This window comes from Thamnophis sirtalis, unplaced genomic scaffold (assembly GCF_051295495.1).
Source record: "Thamnophis sirtalis isolate CommonGarterSnake01/CBP01778 unplaced genomic scaffold, rThaSir2_p1.2 scaffold_10, whole genome shotgun sequence".
Classification (NCBI taxonomy): Eukaryota; Metazoa; Chordata; class Lepidosauria; order Squamata; family Natricidae; genus Thamnophis; species Thamnophis sirtalis.
Window position 1 is genome coordinate 69,480,435 of NW_028261390.1, and position 16,666 is coordinate 69,497,100.

The 16,666-nt window shown below is 41.4% G+C and overlaps 2 protein-coding genes across 4 annotated transcripts in view; one reads left to right on the top strand and one right to left on the bottom strand.

The window, feature by feature from the left end:
• Window positions 1–16,666, top strand: part of UBE2K (ubiquitin conjugating enzyme E2 K) — a 23,835-nt gene continuing 7,169 nt past the window's right edge. The window contains exons 1-2 of one of the 2 annotated variants that reach the window (XM_087724825.1): window positions 1–160; window positions 13,953–14,046. In XM_087724825.1, coding sequence (XP_087580951.1) covers window positions 98–160; window positions 13,953–14,046 — 157 coding nt within the window. In that variant the 5' untranslated portion in view covers window positions 1–97. Of the gene's footprint in view, window positions 161–13,952; window positions 14,047–16,666 lie in introns of those variants that run through there. The other variant, XM_087724826.1, reaches the window with a different exon arrangement.
• The window catches only part of LOC148043924 (uncharacterized), a 23,778-nt gene continuing 18,549 nt past the window's right edge, over window positions 11,438–16,666 (bottom strand). The window contains exons 6-7 of one of the 2 annotated variants that reach the window (XM_087724828.1): window positions 14,750–14,892; window positions 11,438–11,593 (exon numbers count right to left, since the gene is read on the bottom strand). In XM_087724828.1, coding sequence (XP_087580954.1) covers window positions 11,514–11,593; window positions 14,750–14,892 — 223 coding nt within the window. In that variant the 3' untranslated portion in view covers window positions 11,438–11,513. Of the gene's footprint in view, window positions 11,594–14,040; window positions 14,893–16,666 lie in introns of those variants that run through there. The other variant, XM_087724827.1, reaches the window with a different exon arrangement.

Below are 16,666 nucleotides of genomic sequence, written 5' to 3' on the forward strand. Positions count from 1 at the left end.
GGTGGCGGCGGTGGTGACGGTTGGCGGCGGAGCTCGGCCCGGCTCAGCGGCGGCGGCGGCGGGAGCGACCTGGGTTTCGGCGGGCCCCGCTGCCGAGATGGCCAATATCGCGGTGCAGCGGATCAAGCGGGAGTTCAAAGAAGTGCTGAAGAGCGAGGAGGTCAGCCTTTACCTCCCCCCCCCCCCCTTTTCTACCCCTCACCGGGCGGCGGTGAGGGGGCTCATCCCGGCTCGTGACTCCTGGCCTGTCCGGAGCTGAGGCGGCCTGGTGCCGCTCCTCCTCTTCCTACAGGGGATGACGGGGGAGGGGCTGCCCCGAGGGGAGTCCGCTGAAGGGGGAGGGGCGCCCCCCAAAAGCAACGCCTGAGGGGAAGTGAAGGGGGGGAGGCCAGGCCAAGAAGGGCTTCCCCTCCCCCCACATCGCCAAGATCCTCCAACCCTGTGAGGGGAGGTTTAAATCCTTTCCCTTTTCAAGGGGCTGATCTCTCCCCCCCCCCAAATTGAAGTGTCAGGCCTGATTTTAGAGGTGGGGGTGGGGAATCATTTGCTGCTTGAAGAAAAAAGAAGGTAACCAGGCGAGGGGAGTTCTAGTTTCCTCCTTAAAGCCATCTCAAAAAAGCCGTCTGGGTGTTTTGGGGGGGGGGGCTAGTCCTCGGGAGATGGTGAGTTTTAGGCCCGAGAAAGGTAGCTTGGGTGCCTTTGGGCCAGTCACCAGGAGACTGGGAGTTCTAGTCCTGTGAATAGCATAAAAGCTAGCTGGGTCACTTGGGGCCAGTCCTTGGGAGATGGTGAGTTTTAGGCTCTAGAAAGGTGACCACTCACCAGGAGAGTGGCAGGTCTAGTCCAGCAATTAGGTACTGGGTGATGGGAGTTCTAATTCCTCCATAAGCCACAAACGTCGGCTGGGTGCCTTTGAGACAGCCCTTGGGAGATGGTGAGTTTTAGGCCTGAGAAAGATAGCTGGGTGCCTTTGGGACAGTCACCAGGAGACTGGGAATTCTAGTCCTGTGAATAGCATAAAAGCTAGCTGGGTCACTTGGGGCCAGTCCTTGGGAAATGGTGAGTTTAGGCTCGAGAAAGGTGGCCACTCACCAGGAGAGTGGGAGGTCTAGTCCAGCAGTTAGGTACTGGGTGATGGGAGTTCTAGTTCCTCCATAAGCCACAAAAGTTGGCTGGGTGCCTTTGGGCCAGTCCTCGGGAGATGGCGAGTTTTAAGTCTGAGAAAGATAGCTGGGTGCCTTTGGGCCAGTCACTAGGAGACTGGGAGTTCTAGTCCTGTGAACAGCATAAAAGCTAGCTGGGTCACTTGGGGCCAGTCCTTGGGAGATGGTGAGTTTTAGGCTCGAGAAAGGTGACCACTCACCAGGAGAGTGGGAGGTTTAGTCCAGCAGTTAGGTCCTGGGTGATGGGAGTTCTAGTTCCTCCATAAGCCACAAAAGTCGGCTGGGTGCCCTTAAGCCAACCTGTGGGAGATGGTGAGTTTTAGGCCTGAGAAAGATAGCTGGGTGCCTTTGGGCCAGTCACCAGGAGACTGGGAATTCTAGTCCTGTGAATAGCATAAAAGCTAGCTGGGTCACTTGGGGCCAGTCCTTGGGAAATGGTGAGTTTAGGCTCGAGAAAGGTGGCCATTCACCAGGAGAGTGGGAGGTCTAATCCAACAGCTAGGTACTGGGTGACGGGAGTTCTAGTTCTTCCATAAGCCACAAAAGCCAGCTGGGTGCCCTTAAGCCAACCTGTGAGAGATGGTGAGTTTTTGGCCTAAGAAAGGTAGCTTGGATGCCTTTTGGGCCAGGAGACTGGGAGTTCTAGTCCTGCTATGGCATAAAAAGCTGGCTGGTGACTTTGGGCCAGTCCTCAGGAGATTGTAAATTTTAGGCCTGCCTTAAGTAAGAAAGGTAGCTGCGTGACTTTGGTTAGGCCGGTCCCTCTTTCTCAGTCTGACCCACCTCACAGGTGGTTGTTTCAGGGAAAACAGGAGGAGGAGGAGGAAGGAGAGTTAGGTTTGCCACCTTGAGTTACCTATAACCTATAAAGGCAGGACAAAATCTAACAAAGAAGCCAGGCCTTCTCTTTCCATTTATAGGCCCAGCAGTCTTTCCTTTAGGTTGGGATATATCCTTACAGGTCTGCTACTCCATCCAGTTGACCAGGGAACCTGACCGCGTCAGAGGAAAGTTTTTCTAGTGGGATTTAAGTGAAAAGTAGTGTTGTGTGCCCTTGTTGCTGAGGGGTTTAACCTGGCAGCAGAATCTGGGGTCTTTCCCTGATACTGGTTTAATGGGCACAGTTTTCTGTAATTCAAGTGTATATGTGTGAACACAGAAAGAGTAAAACATCAGAGTATGTAAAATAGGCAAGGCTTCATTATATAGAAAAACTATAGTTTGTGGAATAAGCCAGAATCCAGGTAAGCAAGTGATTGTGGCTTTTTTAGCCAATCCCTAGTTCTTCTAACAAGTCTTGAATCTTTAAATATTGTTTAAGAGCTTGAGCAAGCCAGAAATATGAATTAGCACTAAGGAAGGAAGGAAATTGCAACAACCTGTGTGTTGATGTAGTCTTATTTAATTGTAGTGAGTAAGCTTTAAGCTATGGCCTGTTTGTTGGCCTTTGGTGTACAACATGCTAAGGTGAAAACAAGTCAACAACATAGTTTAATGCAGTGCATGGGATGGTGTGTTAAAATGCATGGACTGTGGGAAGCTATATTAGACTGGAGAAACTATTTGAAAAAAAATATTGAAACCAAATATATTTAAGATATTTCCCTATGATACAGATATGGAAAGAATCAGATGTAACTATAACCTATATAACCATTGATTAAAAGAACTCTTATTTCATTCTTACATATTTTAAATGTTCATCAATAACACTGCTTTTTGGATGACAATTCATCGAGAGGATGTTTTTATTATTTTTATTTTAAAAAAGGATTTCTCTCAATACATATATAATTGATTGTAAAAATTGATGAAGGGGCCCACATTAAAAAACAGTTCTTTCATTTAAAATATATATTCTGTTTATGCTGTGTATTATCAATTAGCATGATATTCTTTCCAGAGGCCCTTTAACTCTACACTCAGATCTGTATATCTCAGTGGATTAAGAACATATTATAATATCAGTTGGCACAACTGATAATAGTGAAAAAGTGAGCATTATAATGCATTATATTTGTATCCTGATCTTACTCCAATTTATTCAGAGTGGTATGTATAGTCTTAGCCCTATTTTCTACTAGTTCACTACTATTTTCACTTATTTTCACAAAATGTGAAGTATTTTGAACCTGATGCTACTCAATATTCAGTACTAGTTTAGTTTACAACTAAGAAATTCTTGTTCCGTCCCTGTCATAGTTGTAATAATCCTGCTTTTTCTCAACATCAGTAAAATGCCAACTGGATAGAAATAGATGGCCACATAATCCTGTCTTTTCTTCAGATGGAATGTATTTTCCTGAAATACAGGCATTGATCTCTGAGACACTGTTTAATATATGTTAAAACAAAGAAATATTCTTTGGAATGTGTGTGATTCTTTTAACAATCTGATTTAGTAAAGTAAAATAATTTGAGGAACTAGCATTGAACAGCTGGAAAGTAATGTTTTTCAACTTTATTGTATAAAAAGATCCAGTTGACCCAATTCTAAATGTATTTATATAACAGCCATAAAATTAATTCCAACAAAGATGTATCACATGTTAATCCAAATATCTTTAGCTTTCTTTCATGTTAACTTCAAGTGTGGAGTGTAAAGTTTGTCCTCAACTTACAACCGTTTGTTTAGTGACCGAAGTTGTAATGGCACTGAAAATCTGACTGATGAACGTTGTTCACACAGCCATTGCAGCATCCCTGTGGTCAGGTGATCGAAATCCAGATGCTTGGCAACTGGTTCATATTTATGACCATTGCTATGTCATGTGATCCCCTCTGACAAACAAAGTCATTGTAGAAGCCAGGGTTCACTTAACAGCCATGTACTGATTTAACAACCGCAGTCATTCACTTAACTGTGTGAAGAAAGATTGTATAATTGGGCAAAATTCTCTTAACAAATGTCTCACTTAGCAACAAAGACAATTTGTGGTCTTAAGTCAAGGACTACTCATATACATGTACTTACAAAATCTATTTTGTATAGCTTGATGGAAAATCACACCTTAGAAATGTTAGTTAGGAATGTTTGGGCTGCTAAAGGATATTAAAATTCATAAGTTATGTAAGAATGTGATGTCTGTATCTGTTTTAATAGAAAATACAATAATTATTAGCTGGGTGTTGTCTATTTTTACAGTAGTTTTAAACTCTTGAGATAGTATTTATTTGATTTAAGTAGTTCTACTTTTTCCTTTGATATCGCCTTGCTAATGTCAGCTGAACAAATGAAAATAAGATAGCTGAGGTAGTTTGGTTGTTTTCTTGCAGATGTTTCATTACTAGGTAACATCAGTGCTGGTGTCTGTTTCTGCATTACCCTCTGTAAGCAGTTTTCAGTTTTAAAATCAAGATCAAAATGTACATACAGTAGATATAATCTGTGCTATCTAGGAATGGATGGAGTTGGTTATCCATCATCCAGTTAAGCATCCTGTCTGTAAAAAGCTGATAATTTGGAAAGATAAAAGCTAGATTCATATTTTTAAACAGCAGGATTACTGTTTCTTACTCAACTGTGCTAAAAAAAACACCACTAAGATCCTTTTGGATGGAGGCCACCTGGTCCACGATGCATCGAAGCATCCACAAGTCTTATCATTTCCACCATCACCATGCTTTATGTAGGGGTGTCAAACTCAAGGCCCACAGGCTGGATCCGGCCCATGATGTGGTCCGCGGGGCCGTCCTGGTCTACTCAATGCGAAGGGGAAACATGCCAGCAGTTTGGGGAGTGGCATCAAACTGGCCACGCCCACTTAGTCATGCCTCCCCCCCCCCTCCCAGGTCAACCACAGTCCTGACGTGGCCCTCAATGAAATTGAGTTTGACACCCCTGCTTTATGGGGGTTCTTCTGATCAAATTCTGTCTTTGGATCTCTCCAAAGGGCCAAATAATTCTGCAGGCTCAATTGTTCCAGAAGGCCCTGGTCTTTATCTAGCCACTCATAAGCAAACTTTAGTCTTGATGGTCTTTCTGGACAGCAAAGGTTTCCTTGTGTCACCTCTCCCTGGTTGTCAGTAGAGATTCTCAGTCATCCAGGTCACGGTTGTCCCAAAGGAGGCAACTGGACTTTGTTGGTTTGTCTTTTGAAGACATTTCGCTTCCCATCCAGGAAGCTTCTTCGGCTCGGACAGGATAGAGGGGAATGAAAGGATTTATATTCCTTGCAGACAGCTGGAAATCTACATCCTTTTAGACAGTCCTTGAAGCCCTTGGAAGTTTATCTGTCCTCGGGGCCACCCGAGTGGTGCAAATGGTTCCTTTAGTCCGCAATTCTTTTTCCTGTGGAAACCCATTCCTACCCCCCCACACCCTTTGGTGTTCATCCCAAATTGTACAGCTAAAACTCTGGAGAGATTCCCAGACCTCCCAGTCTGAAGGCCTTGAGCTGAAGAAGCTTCTTGGATGAGAAGAAAAAAGAAGTCCACTTGCCTCCTCGGTTGGTGGGGGGGGGGGGAGGGAAGCACTTTTGGGATCTCCCCTGTATGTGTAATTTATGCAGTTCTTTCTAGTGGTAGATTTATGCACTTTGATATCAGTAGGAGCGATAGCTGTAGATCATGTGATGAAATGTTGAAATATGATGAAAAAGTTAAAACAGATCAATGGGATGTGCTTGCTTTTTGACATGTCTATAAATTTTACTTAACATCGCAATACTTCTTTATACATTGATTCAGGTTTTTTTTTAAAAAAGTACATAGCTATGATCTTTATTTCCATTTGCCTGGAATAAATTTCACCAAACCCCCTCCCCTCATTTCCTGCAGTCTTTTAAACACACAATATACATTGAAAGATTTTCTAGAAAATGTAATGTCCTAAAGCTGGATTAATTTTTAATCCATTTTTTTAAAATTCTGCAGTGTGGGTTTTCTCCAAAAAATTGACTAAGAGAAGATAGTGAAAATGATTAATATATTGAGTTCAGCATATCTAACCTGATTTACAGATAGATTTCCTAAGAATGATGGTCTGAAAGGGGATATTTACAGCTTTAAATTTGATTATATTTATTTCTAAAAATCTGAGGGGTTTAGTGAAAAAATATATATGACAATTTTTCTGCAAGAAATTTCTTTCTTTTTTATCTATTCCTGTTCTGACAAGGCTTCCGAGAGCGTGAAGCAAACTTCCGACAAAAACCCCTTTTATTAATTTACTGTGAATTCTGCTCATTCACATTCAGCAAAGTCTTTTGAGGGAATATTTGCTGCAAAACTTGGCAAGGAGTCTCGGAGAGTCACAAACCAATTAAGCAAACTAATTGTCTCCTGCAAACTCTACTCCCCTTTCGCTCCTCTTTTATTTCCTCTGGGAGGGGCCATTCACCGTCCACCTGTGGCCTTCCTCCCAAGTCAACCCCTGTTCTTAAGCTGTTCCCTTCGCCTGGCAACTCTGTGCATGCGCACACTGGGAACAGGCTCCAGCTGTTCGTCTGCCTCACTGATGTCTGACTCCGAAGGCAGCTGATAACTGGCATATGGCTCTGGCCCCCACTCTGCTTCCGACACAGAGCCCTCATCAGAGCCTTCCCCAGGCTCCAGGACTGGCCCATCCTCCTCCGCAACCTCCTTACTGTCCGAATCTGCTGCCAACTCCGCTGGTTGCTGGCGGGCCACAACAATTCCATAAGTTGTTGGCATTTCCAAGCGTAGTGATGTTATCAAACTATAATTTGTAACATCTGTGCACAAGGGGAATACACCATTACTTCCCTCCTTCTGCATTTACTAAATACAATTACTACACGGAAGCTTCAGTAATTTAGCATTATGTAAAATTAATGAATAATTGCACTTTGCTGTTACCATTCTGTGAACAGCGTGACATATTCAGATTGTTACACGACTGACATTACAATATCCCTTGTTTATGTATTTTCACAGTAATGTGCCTTTCGATGAATTTTTTTTTTAATGTAGTGTTGCAGAGTATCACAAACACAACTGTAGAAGAAGAAAAAAATGCGGGCAGCATAGTCGACCAAAGGAAGGCAGAAGTATGTTCTGCAGCCTATGTAGGCAGCTATTTAATATACAGCTTTTCAGGAATATTGAAGATTCCAGTTCAAGCCAATTAGAAATTTATGCTAAATGGGATAAAGATGAAACATGCCCAACTGTACCTTAGAATGGATTAATCTTAGCAAATCTTGTGCTTGCAAAATATCCAGTCATTTGAAGGGTACGGTACGCAAGCAATTACAAGTTTTCCAATCACTCCCAGTATACCCGTGATGGCGAACCTTTTTGGCACCAAGTGGCCAAACCGGAGAGTGCATGCTGGATCACCGAAAACCCCAAAGCCTGCTAATCGGTGCACACATGCCTGTTTTCTGGCCGTTTTTCCAGCTGTTTTGAGGGTGGTTTTCCAGGCCATTTTTGGCCTGGAAAACAGCCTGAAAACAGCCCGGAAAAATGGTCTGGTTTTGGCCATTTTTCGGGCTGTTTTCAAGCACTCCGGCGCCCATGAAGACCAGATTGCCAGCACGCTGCACTCTGCCTGCCACTTCTGGCACGTGTGCCATAGGTTTGCCATCATTCCCAGTATACTGTTTCTTTATGCACCTTGAAGCACACAGTCAAGGAAGATTCTGCAGAATTTTTGGAACAAGGCAAGTTAATGGTACATCATTTTGCAGTAGATTGTTGAGCTACAGGTCAATTCCAAAATAGCTGCCTGGGAATTCAGAGACCCTTATTCTTAGGACAAGTAGCATCGGACAGGAGCCAAAAATATAATCCAAAGAAAGGTAAAAAGCTCTCATTTCTACTGATTTTTCTACTTAGTTTTCAACTTTAAACCGGCTTCTGTATTGCAAGAATTTTTTGTCATTTCCTTCTTCCAAAATTGGAGGCTTGCTTTTCCAAAATTTTGCATTTGATATCAGCAAGATGAAGAATGCAATTTTATATTAGCATTCTGGTAACATCAATACTAGGAAAAAGAACTCTGATAGCATTTTAATGATTGCGTTCTCAAAAATAACCAACTAACCACCAATAACCTTCACCTTTGACGGTTTTCTCTATTTTAAGATGAGTTTGCAGATTGCCTGTTTGAATTTTAACATAATTGCTTACGGAAAGTACCCTTATTTTGTAAACCAAACGCAAATATGACAATGTTTCTGTTGCATACCACTAAAGAAACAGATGTTTTATGCTTTATGATTACCAAATAAACATCCCAATTGAACAGATCGGAAATGCAGCGTCCATAGAGCATTTCCCAAATATAACCAGGAAAGAAGATTGATTTCATTTCTTTCATATTTTATTTTAAAATTCAGCAACAATAACAATTCCTTTCCATGTATTGGATCGGTTTTCTATCTGACATTTTAGAAATTAGAATGGGATGGCAACTTTTGTGGCGTGGGATTGCCTTCTCTAAGGCGTTGGGAAGCAAAAGGCCCTTGGATCATAAATGAGATGGGAAGAGAACTAAGAAAAGCCGTTCAGGTAATAAGAGTGGGAGCTCTGCGAAAAAATAGCATTTTAGGGTTAGGGTTAAGGTTAGGCCCTCCATGTACCATCACAATTCAGCCCCAATTTTCCGTTGCTAAGCAAGCAAGACAGCTCTTAAGTGAATTTTGCCCCGTTTTACGACTTCCTTGTCACAGTTGTTAAGCAAATCACTTCAGCTGTCAAGTTAGTCACATGGTTGTTAAGTGAATCTGACTTCCCCACTGACTTTGCTTGTCAGAAGGTCGCAAAAGGGGATCACATGACCCCGGGACGCTGCAAGCGTCATAAGTAGGATCTGAATTTTGATCAGGGGACCATGGGGATGCAGCAACGGTTGTAAGTGTGAAAATTGATCAATCACTTTTTTCAGTGCCATCGTAACTCGAGACAACCACTGAATGAACGACTACCTATACACAAACATCCATAATTTTGGCTAATTAATTCTCATAATTCCCTGAGAAAGGCAGTGAAATCTGGTCTTTTTCTTTAGAATTGATCATGGGAAAAGCCAATGCGCCTTATTTTCAGCAAAACCCACCTGTTAGCATGAAGCCCTGGCTGTTTGATTGGCAGGTCCATATCCTCTTAATGTACTTTCACATTACTTTGTGCACAACTGTTCATTTCAACCAAACATTTCTCAGGCTGGTTTCTTCGTTGTGGTCTTGGTGTTTACTGTAAAAGCAAGGCAGCTTACAGCAGCGTCAAAATAATTAAATTAACAGGTAGAAATGTTGACTGACCGTTGGGCAACTTGTTTGCAGCCTCTGGATGTGTAACGCTGACGGGATTGAGGTCGATGGGATTTGTAAATGAGCCATAAGCGTTTTTACCCATCTGCTGTTTAAAGTGGCAGACAATAATTCCCACGACACCAGCACAATTATAGAGTTAAAACAATCCAATTAACTCTGAATTAAAATAAATGTGGAGAAACACACACACACACACACACACACACACACACACACACACACCCTGATGTCCACGAAGTTTGCTAGTGTAAACGATATTAGAAGGAAGGTCTCAAGGAATAGAGAAGGCCAGAATGATGGTGGTGTGTGGTTCCTTTTGTGCAAATACAGGCTTGCATATAAAAGATTGATTTTGTCTAAATGTCGCAAATTACATAGTGGGGTAAGTACCTCATCGTGTAATATGCACCACTAAATGATGTAAATGGGTGCAAATGACCAACTTTGCTGAATTATACAAATGATGCCAATTGCAATGGATATTTTTTTTTTCTACTCGGCCAAGATTTGGAAATTTCAACAAAGACAATTTCAAATAAATTCAGGGCCATCGTTTGACAGTTGAAAGCAGAAAGTCTGCTCCAGGAACTTGAGGGCTTGCCCCGAGATGATAAGCTGAAACACTAAATTAGTGGCACGGACTGTTTGTTGTAGCAGTTCAATGAAATTTATTCCAGTTATTAATCAAATGTACACAGCTGCCCATCTCAACCAACAGGCACCATGATAGATAAGATAATGTAAAATAACAATAGATGGAGAATTTTCTTAAGACAAGGCAAGCTGACTTCGAGTTGTGGAAGAGGAAAAAATGATTGAATGTGGACTCCGAGGTGAATTTTAATGGAGGCTATAAATAACAATTGCAAAGGGTAATGTTTCATTTTTTATTTTTCACAATATGTAATTTTGAAAGGAGTTTAGTTATCTCCTTTGCAGCTACAACGTGTGGGATACTGTTGTGTGTGAGTTGATTTTTGGAGGGGAGGAATCGCCATTAAAAAAAATGAAAAATGGGTACACTATTTTGCTTTTAGGTGCTTGAAGCATTCATTCTACTGCAGTTCTTCCTAGCGTTTGCAGACACACATCACCAAATATGTATTTATAAAGTTAGACAGCTACGTCTGTTAAAGGCCATAAGACTACTGAGCGGCAAATTAGTTGTAGTGAACCAGAGTGACTTGTTTAACAACATTATTTTACACAATAACATTTGCAGCAATATGGACCTTGTGCTCAGGTGGAAAAATTGTGGCTGGTTATATAAAATCTTGCTGGAAATATTTGAAATGAAATGAGTAATTTAGGGCTTTTATTTATGAAATTGTTGATTTAAATGATTGTAACGTTATTGAAGCATCGTTTAAATGGTTTTAACCAGTAGGAACAAAGAAATTGATATAAACTGAAGCCACTTTGCCAAGCACCAGCGGATAATGGGATCTTTCTCACTCCAGGAAAAACAACAGTTTTAAGATTTATACCATATCTTGAGTCCTTTTGTGTTTCCAACATACCTGGAAAATTCAACTACCACCTAGACTTAAGTAGGGGATACATTGGTAATTGGTTTATTGTAAATATGTAATTGAGCTGTGAGAAACTCAACAGCCAAACAAATATGTTTATGCTTCTTACGAAAAGCAGTACAATCTAAAAAAAAAATACGTATTATTTGGAAATACACCTATCATTATTTTCTTAATCATACATGTAAATGGGTCAGATATAATTAGGGATAGTCACAGAAGTTAGGCATGATGTAAACAGGCAGCCCACAGCGTGTAATGCATGACTTAAAAACAATAGGGAGGTATAAATACATGCCAAAGGAAAGTAAGCTAATCGGAAGGATTTCCATTTTCAATGAAGTGACCAATTAGACTTCGGTTGCTATTTAATTTGAAACTGCAAATGGATTTCGGGACAGAATTTGCATTCCCCCCCCCCCCTAACTAATCCGAGTCCTTCAACCATAAGTAGAATTCATTATCTGGTTTAGGATATATACAAATGAGAGCAAAGCATACCTCAGTTTACAGCTTTTATAAACAAATAAAGCTCCATTGTAGAGCCAGTTGTCTATGGAGATTCTCCGTCATCCAGGTCATGGTTGCCCCAAAAGGTGTTTTTTCAGCAGGCTGAACAACCTCTCTGATTTTCCCAGCAATACCATCCTAGTTTTGCCTTAAAGTATGTTAAATGAAACAAGCAAACTGTTAAAAAGTTATGATGTTTACGTAGTTAACTTACCAGGCTGTTTAACTGTTTAATAAATGTATAGGCCACCCAATCCCGAAGCACATCTAAGTTATATTAAAGTAACCAAAATACCTTTACAATCCCCTAATGTTTGGCAATTGAAAGTTGGAAAAATTTCACATGCCCTAAAATTTAGGTATCGGATGCCTAGCAGAGTAGATATTGATGAATCATTTCATCCTGTTGCTTGAGTGGTCCGGTGGCCTAAAGGCAGAGCTCTCGCCTCCCCATCAGGAGTCTGTGAGTTCGATCCTAGGTAGAGGCAGATATTTCTCTCTCTGGGCACAATGAGAATATATGTCCTGAATATAACTCCGCATTGGCAACAGGAAGGGTATCCGGCCAGTAAACACCCAGCTCCATTCAGTTGCCCAGACTCCACCCTGCAAGGGATTATGGGGTTGTTATTTTATCCTGTTGGTTTTGGTTTGCATAGGCAGCAAAATAGCTCAAGTGATTGAAAAGCAGAGAAGAGTGGGATATCCTGTCACCTGGTGCCACTGTTTGAAAATATTTCCTAATACTTAAAACTAGAAGATGTTGTTATTTTAAAAGATAAATGTGAAGATACTCTCAAGTTAAGCTTGAATCTTGGAAATTATATGGATATACCCATAAAGTTAGTTTACCATACTTTCCTCCTGTGGTGGTTTCCAGTAAATTGCTTCCCTACTAGTATAACTTAGCGCTTTGAAATTTCCTCTTGATTTATCAATTCTAACGAATCCTAAACCTGTTGAGCTTCCAAGCCAAGATCATATTGGTCCAATGCTTCTACCTGAGACAAGTTGAGACATGTTACAGAATATGCATCTCTACAAAATACCAGTTTGATTGGAATGTTTTCATAACTGTTGTCTATGAGAGCCGTGGTGGCGCAGTGGTTAGAGTGCAGTATTGCAGGCTACTTCTGCTGATTGCTGGTTTCCTGCAATTTGGCAGTTCAAATCTCACCAGGCTCAAGGTTGACTCAGCCTTCCATCCTTCCAAGGTGGGTAAAATGAGGACCCAGATTGTTGGGGGCAAATATGCTGGCTCTGTAAACCGCTTAGCGAGGGCTGGAAAGCACTGTGAAGCAGTACATACCGTGTTTCCCCGAAAATAAGACAGGGTCTTATTTTCTTTTGACCCCCAAAATAAGCGCTTGGCCTTATTTTTGGGGAGGTCTTATTATTTTTGAGGTGCAGGAGGCGGCTGGCATGGTCCCCTCATGGCTGCTGCTGTGCTGCAATATTTTCAGGGAGGGCTTATTTTAGTGCATGGTATTCCTTCTCTTATGGCTGCATGCTTAGTGACAGTTGGAAGTTATGAGGGATCCAGTAAGAGAGACTCCCAACCCAGATTCAGACTTTCAACAGTCACACACTGGCCATGTGATTGCTGTGATTTGACAGGGATGCTGCCACAGTCTCAGTGTGAAGAACAGTCATAGGTCGCCTTTTTCAGTGGTATTGTAAGTTCAAACGTTCTCTAAAGGAACTGTCGTAAGTCAAGTATTACCTGTACATTATTTTAAATATCCTTATTGAATTCCAGTGATTGTGTACAGTGGTAGGATTATAGCTTTGGTCTGATGCTGAAATCACAAAGTCATAGACCAGGGGCGTCAAACTCAAATCCCGGGGGACCAGATCTGGCCCATGGGGCCACCCTGGGAATAGTGAAGGACTGGTAAAGGGGGGCTTCTGCCAGTGAAAACGGAGCTCGGTAGCCCATTTTCGCTGGTAGAGTGTGCAGGCCACCAGAGGTGCCCCCGACATGAGTGACATTGAGCTGGCCATGCCCCCCTCCCCCCCCCCCAAGTCAAACACAACCCTGAATGACATTTAGTGTGACACCCCTGGTATAGACTGTTAGTGCAATTATAGAAATTAGAGATATCTATTATTGATTGATCAGGGGTCAAGGAAATCATGGCTTGACTACTGTGAAAATGAGAAGCAGGTGGATGCTCCCCGTATCAAAAGCTGAGGCTGGAAATTGCTAGCAGCAGCAACCCATGTGGTTTATACAGCTTTGGGTTTCCCGTGCTGTTTTCTAGTATTTCCTAGAAGGATTTCTGTTGAATTTGTTCTAGTGTGTCAACTGGAATTGAGTATTTAATCAATGTGAAGAGAACTGAAAAGATTGGGCTCAATTTTGAAATTAAAACACAATTATTAAAACCAATTTTAAATGGCAAATTCATCTCTCTAAATTTAAGTAAACCAACCAACAAAGAATACAATGAATAGTAAACCTCTAAACTGTTTTTTTGTTTTGTTTTTTCTGTTTTATTTTTCAGACGAACAAAAATCAAATTAAAGTAGATCTTGTAGATGAAAATTTTACAGAACTAAGAGGAGAAATAGCAGGGCCTCCAGACACACCATATGAAGGTAAGTAATTTTTTTCTGCCAGTCTAAGATTTTCTAATCTTGTTGTTAAAGCTCGTAAGTGCAATCTGTCTCATTTTGGAAGTCCTTTGCAAAACACCGTAAATATGTTGCAAATATAAATATTGTAATTTACCCCTAAATTTAATAATTCGTGCAGGATAACTAAAAGTTGCATTGTGGTTTATAGTACTCAAGCTATTCTGTAACTCTCGCCGTTCTTATGGTCTGGGTTTTTTGTGTGTGTGTGTGTTTGTGTGTGGACGTTTGGCTTAATTTACCATTCAAAACATCTTAAATATTTAAAACAGCTTTCAGTCGTTATTCCTGGCCAATATTTGCACAATGAAATAATTGCTGAAAGATTACATTTTACATTAATAAAACAGGCAAAAATATAAATTTGGTATTCTGTTTCCGTAAACCAGTTACCTGGGCTTCCTCAAGTTACGTATATTTCAATCATGAGAATTCTTAGCAATTCCCTGAATACGGATAGAATTCTGAATATTAGTCCCTGCTTCTAGAGAACTCCCAATTTGTACAACCCTCCCCCCCTCCCAAATTTCCACGCCAGGTAGCACCCACAAATGGTTTGCACTAGGAGCTGCCATTTGGGGGAATCCACTCTCTAGAGGTTGAGATTTTGCACTGGAAATGTAACTGTTGGACAGTTTTTTCAATTCATTTTTTTTTCTCTTCTCACCTTCTCTTCCCTGACTCAGCTTAGCAACAAAATTCCAAGCAGCTGGTGGGTATTCTGTTGACATGTGAATAGTTTTAAGTGCCTTCAGATCTGTCTCTTTCCGCTCGTATGAAGCAAATAGTTTCCTTAATGAAAAGTTGTCCCTAAAACAAAATATAAAAGACGAATGCTTGGAACTGGAGTCAATGCAGAACGTACCTGGAGGGGGATAAAAACACTTTTTTTGAAATGGAAACAGAAACATGACAATGCTTCTTTCTTCGTTATAAGGCAAAGGTGGGGAACCAATGGCCCTTTTATGACTTGTGGGCTTCCAACTCTCAGAATGGCTGGCTCAGGGATTCTGGGAGTTGAAGTCCACAAGTCATCAAGGAGTCACCGACATTCACCACCCCTGATTTAAAGGAGTTGGAGGTTCATTTAAAATAGTTAGCAAATACCTGTGGAGAGCTCTTTTCATTGGTGTCGCTCCTTTTGATATATAGTTGTTTCATGGTGTTCCTTGGGAGGATCCTAAAGTAGTTTTTTTCTTCTTCTTTAAAAATAATGAAATCCCCATTCAATTAGAATAACAGAGTTGGAAGGGACCTTGGAGGTCTTCTAGTCCAACCCCCCCTACTTAGGCAGGAAACCCTACACCACTTCAGACAAATGGTTATCCAACATCTTAAATACCTCCAATGTTGGAGCATTTACATCTTCTGTTCCACTGATTAATTGTTCTCACTGTCAGGAAATTTCTCCTTAGTTCTAGGTTGCTTCGCTCCTTGATTAGTTTCCTAAAAAAAAAAAAAAAAGATTCTTTCCCCCCCGCATCTTTTTGGTGGTTTCTGTAGAGGGCTGCGTGCTTGATCATGGCTCCAGCTGGAAAACCTCTGAACTTAGACTAAATAGTGAGAGGTTGAATGTCTACTCAAGAAAGTAGACATTCTTCAAGAAACACCGCCACAGTGTTCCTGTTGGGTTCCTTTCTTTTCAGAGAAGTCACTCATGATCTGTGGTTGTCCCCCACCCCCCACCCCCTTTTATGTGTTCTTTCTCTCCTGGCCTTTGTCAGACTGTCACTCTGCATAGCTTTTAGTTTGTTTTATGGATAGCCTGAGGAAGGATGACTCAGACACAGCCTCCTTCTCAGGAGTACTATTTTGGCTGAAGCGAAATGAATCATGTTTGGATGGATGGCCACCATCCTGGTCCTCTCTGCCTCGTTTTTAAGTAGCCGGTTTACCGGATAAAAACTGTGAGCATGTCTTCGTCTTAGGAAGACACGTCAAATTAAATGCTTTGTTTTTGTTGGGAAAGAACGTTCTTCAACGTCCTTCTCCTTCAAGTCTTCTCCTTCACTGACCTTGGCAATTTTAAGCACGGTTGATTGGAGAATTTTGGGAGCGGAAATCCACCGATCTTAAAAAAGTTGCCAAGGTTGGACATTTCCTGTTCTCAAGATCTTATCCCAACAGTCTTCAATCTTTTCCATCTATCCTTGGAGATTTGCTAGTCTTAATTGATTGTCCTTGACACTTTGGGGGGGGGGGGGAGAGTGGAACTAGTGCAGTGTTTCTCAACCTTGGCAACTTGAAGATGTCCGGACTTCAACTCTCAGAATTCTCTGGGAATTGAAGTCCGGACATCTTCAAGTTGCCAAGGTTGAGAAACACTGAACTAGTGTTTTGGCATCATAAGTTTACATCTACATTTGTGTTTGCTCCTTGTTAAATTGTCACTGGAATATTGGAATAGCTCACCTTCATTTAATCAAATGGAGGATTTTATTACAGCTTTTAGTAAATTGTGCCCATATGCCAAGAGCTTTTCTCGGGGGAGAAAAAAGGCAACAGGAAGAAATAAGAACAATTACTGTGGTATTATAGATGATGCACTGAAGGATTTCGACCTCAAGGGGTTTGCAAACTGAGT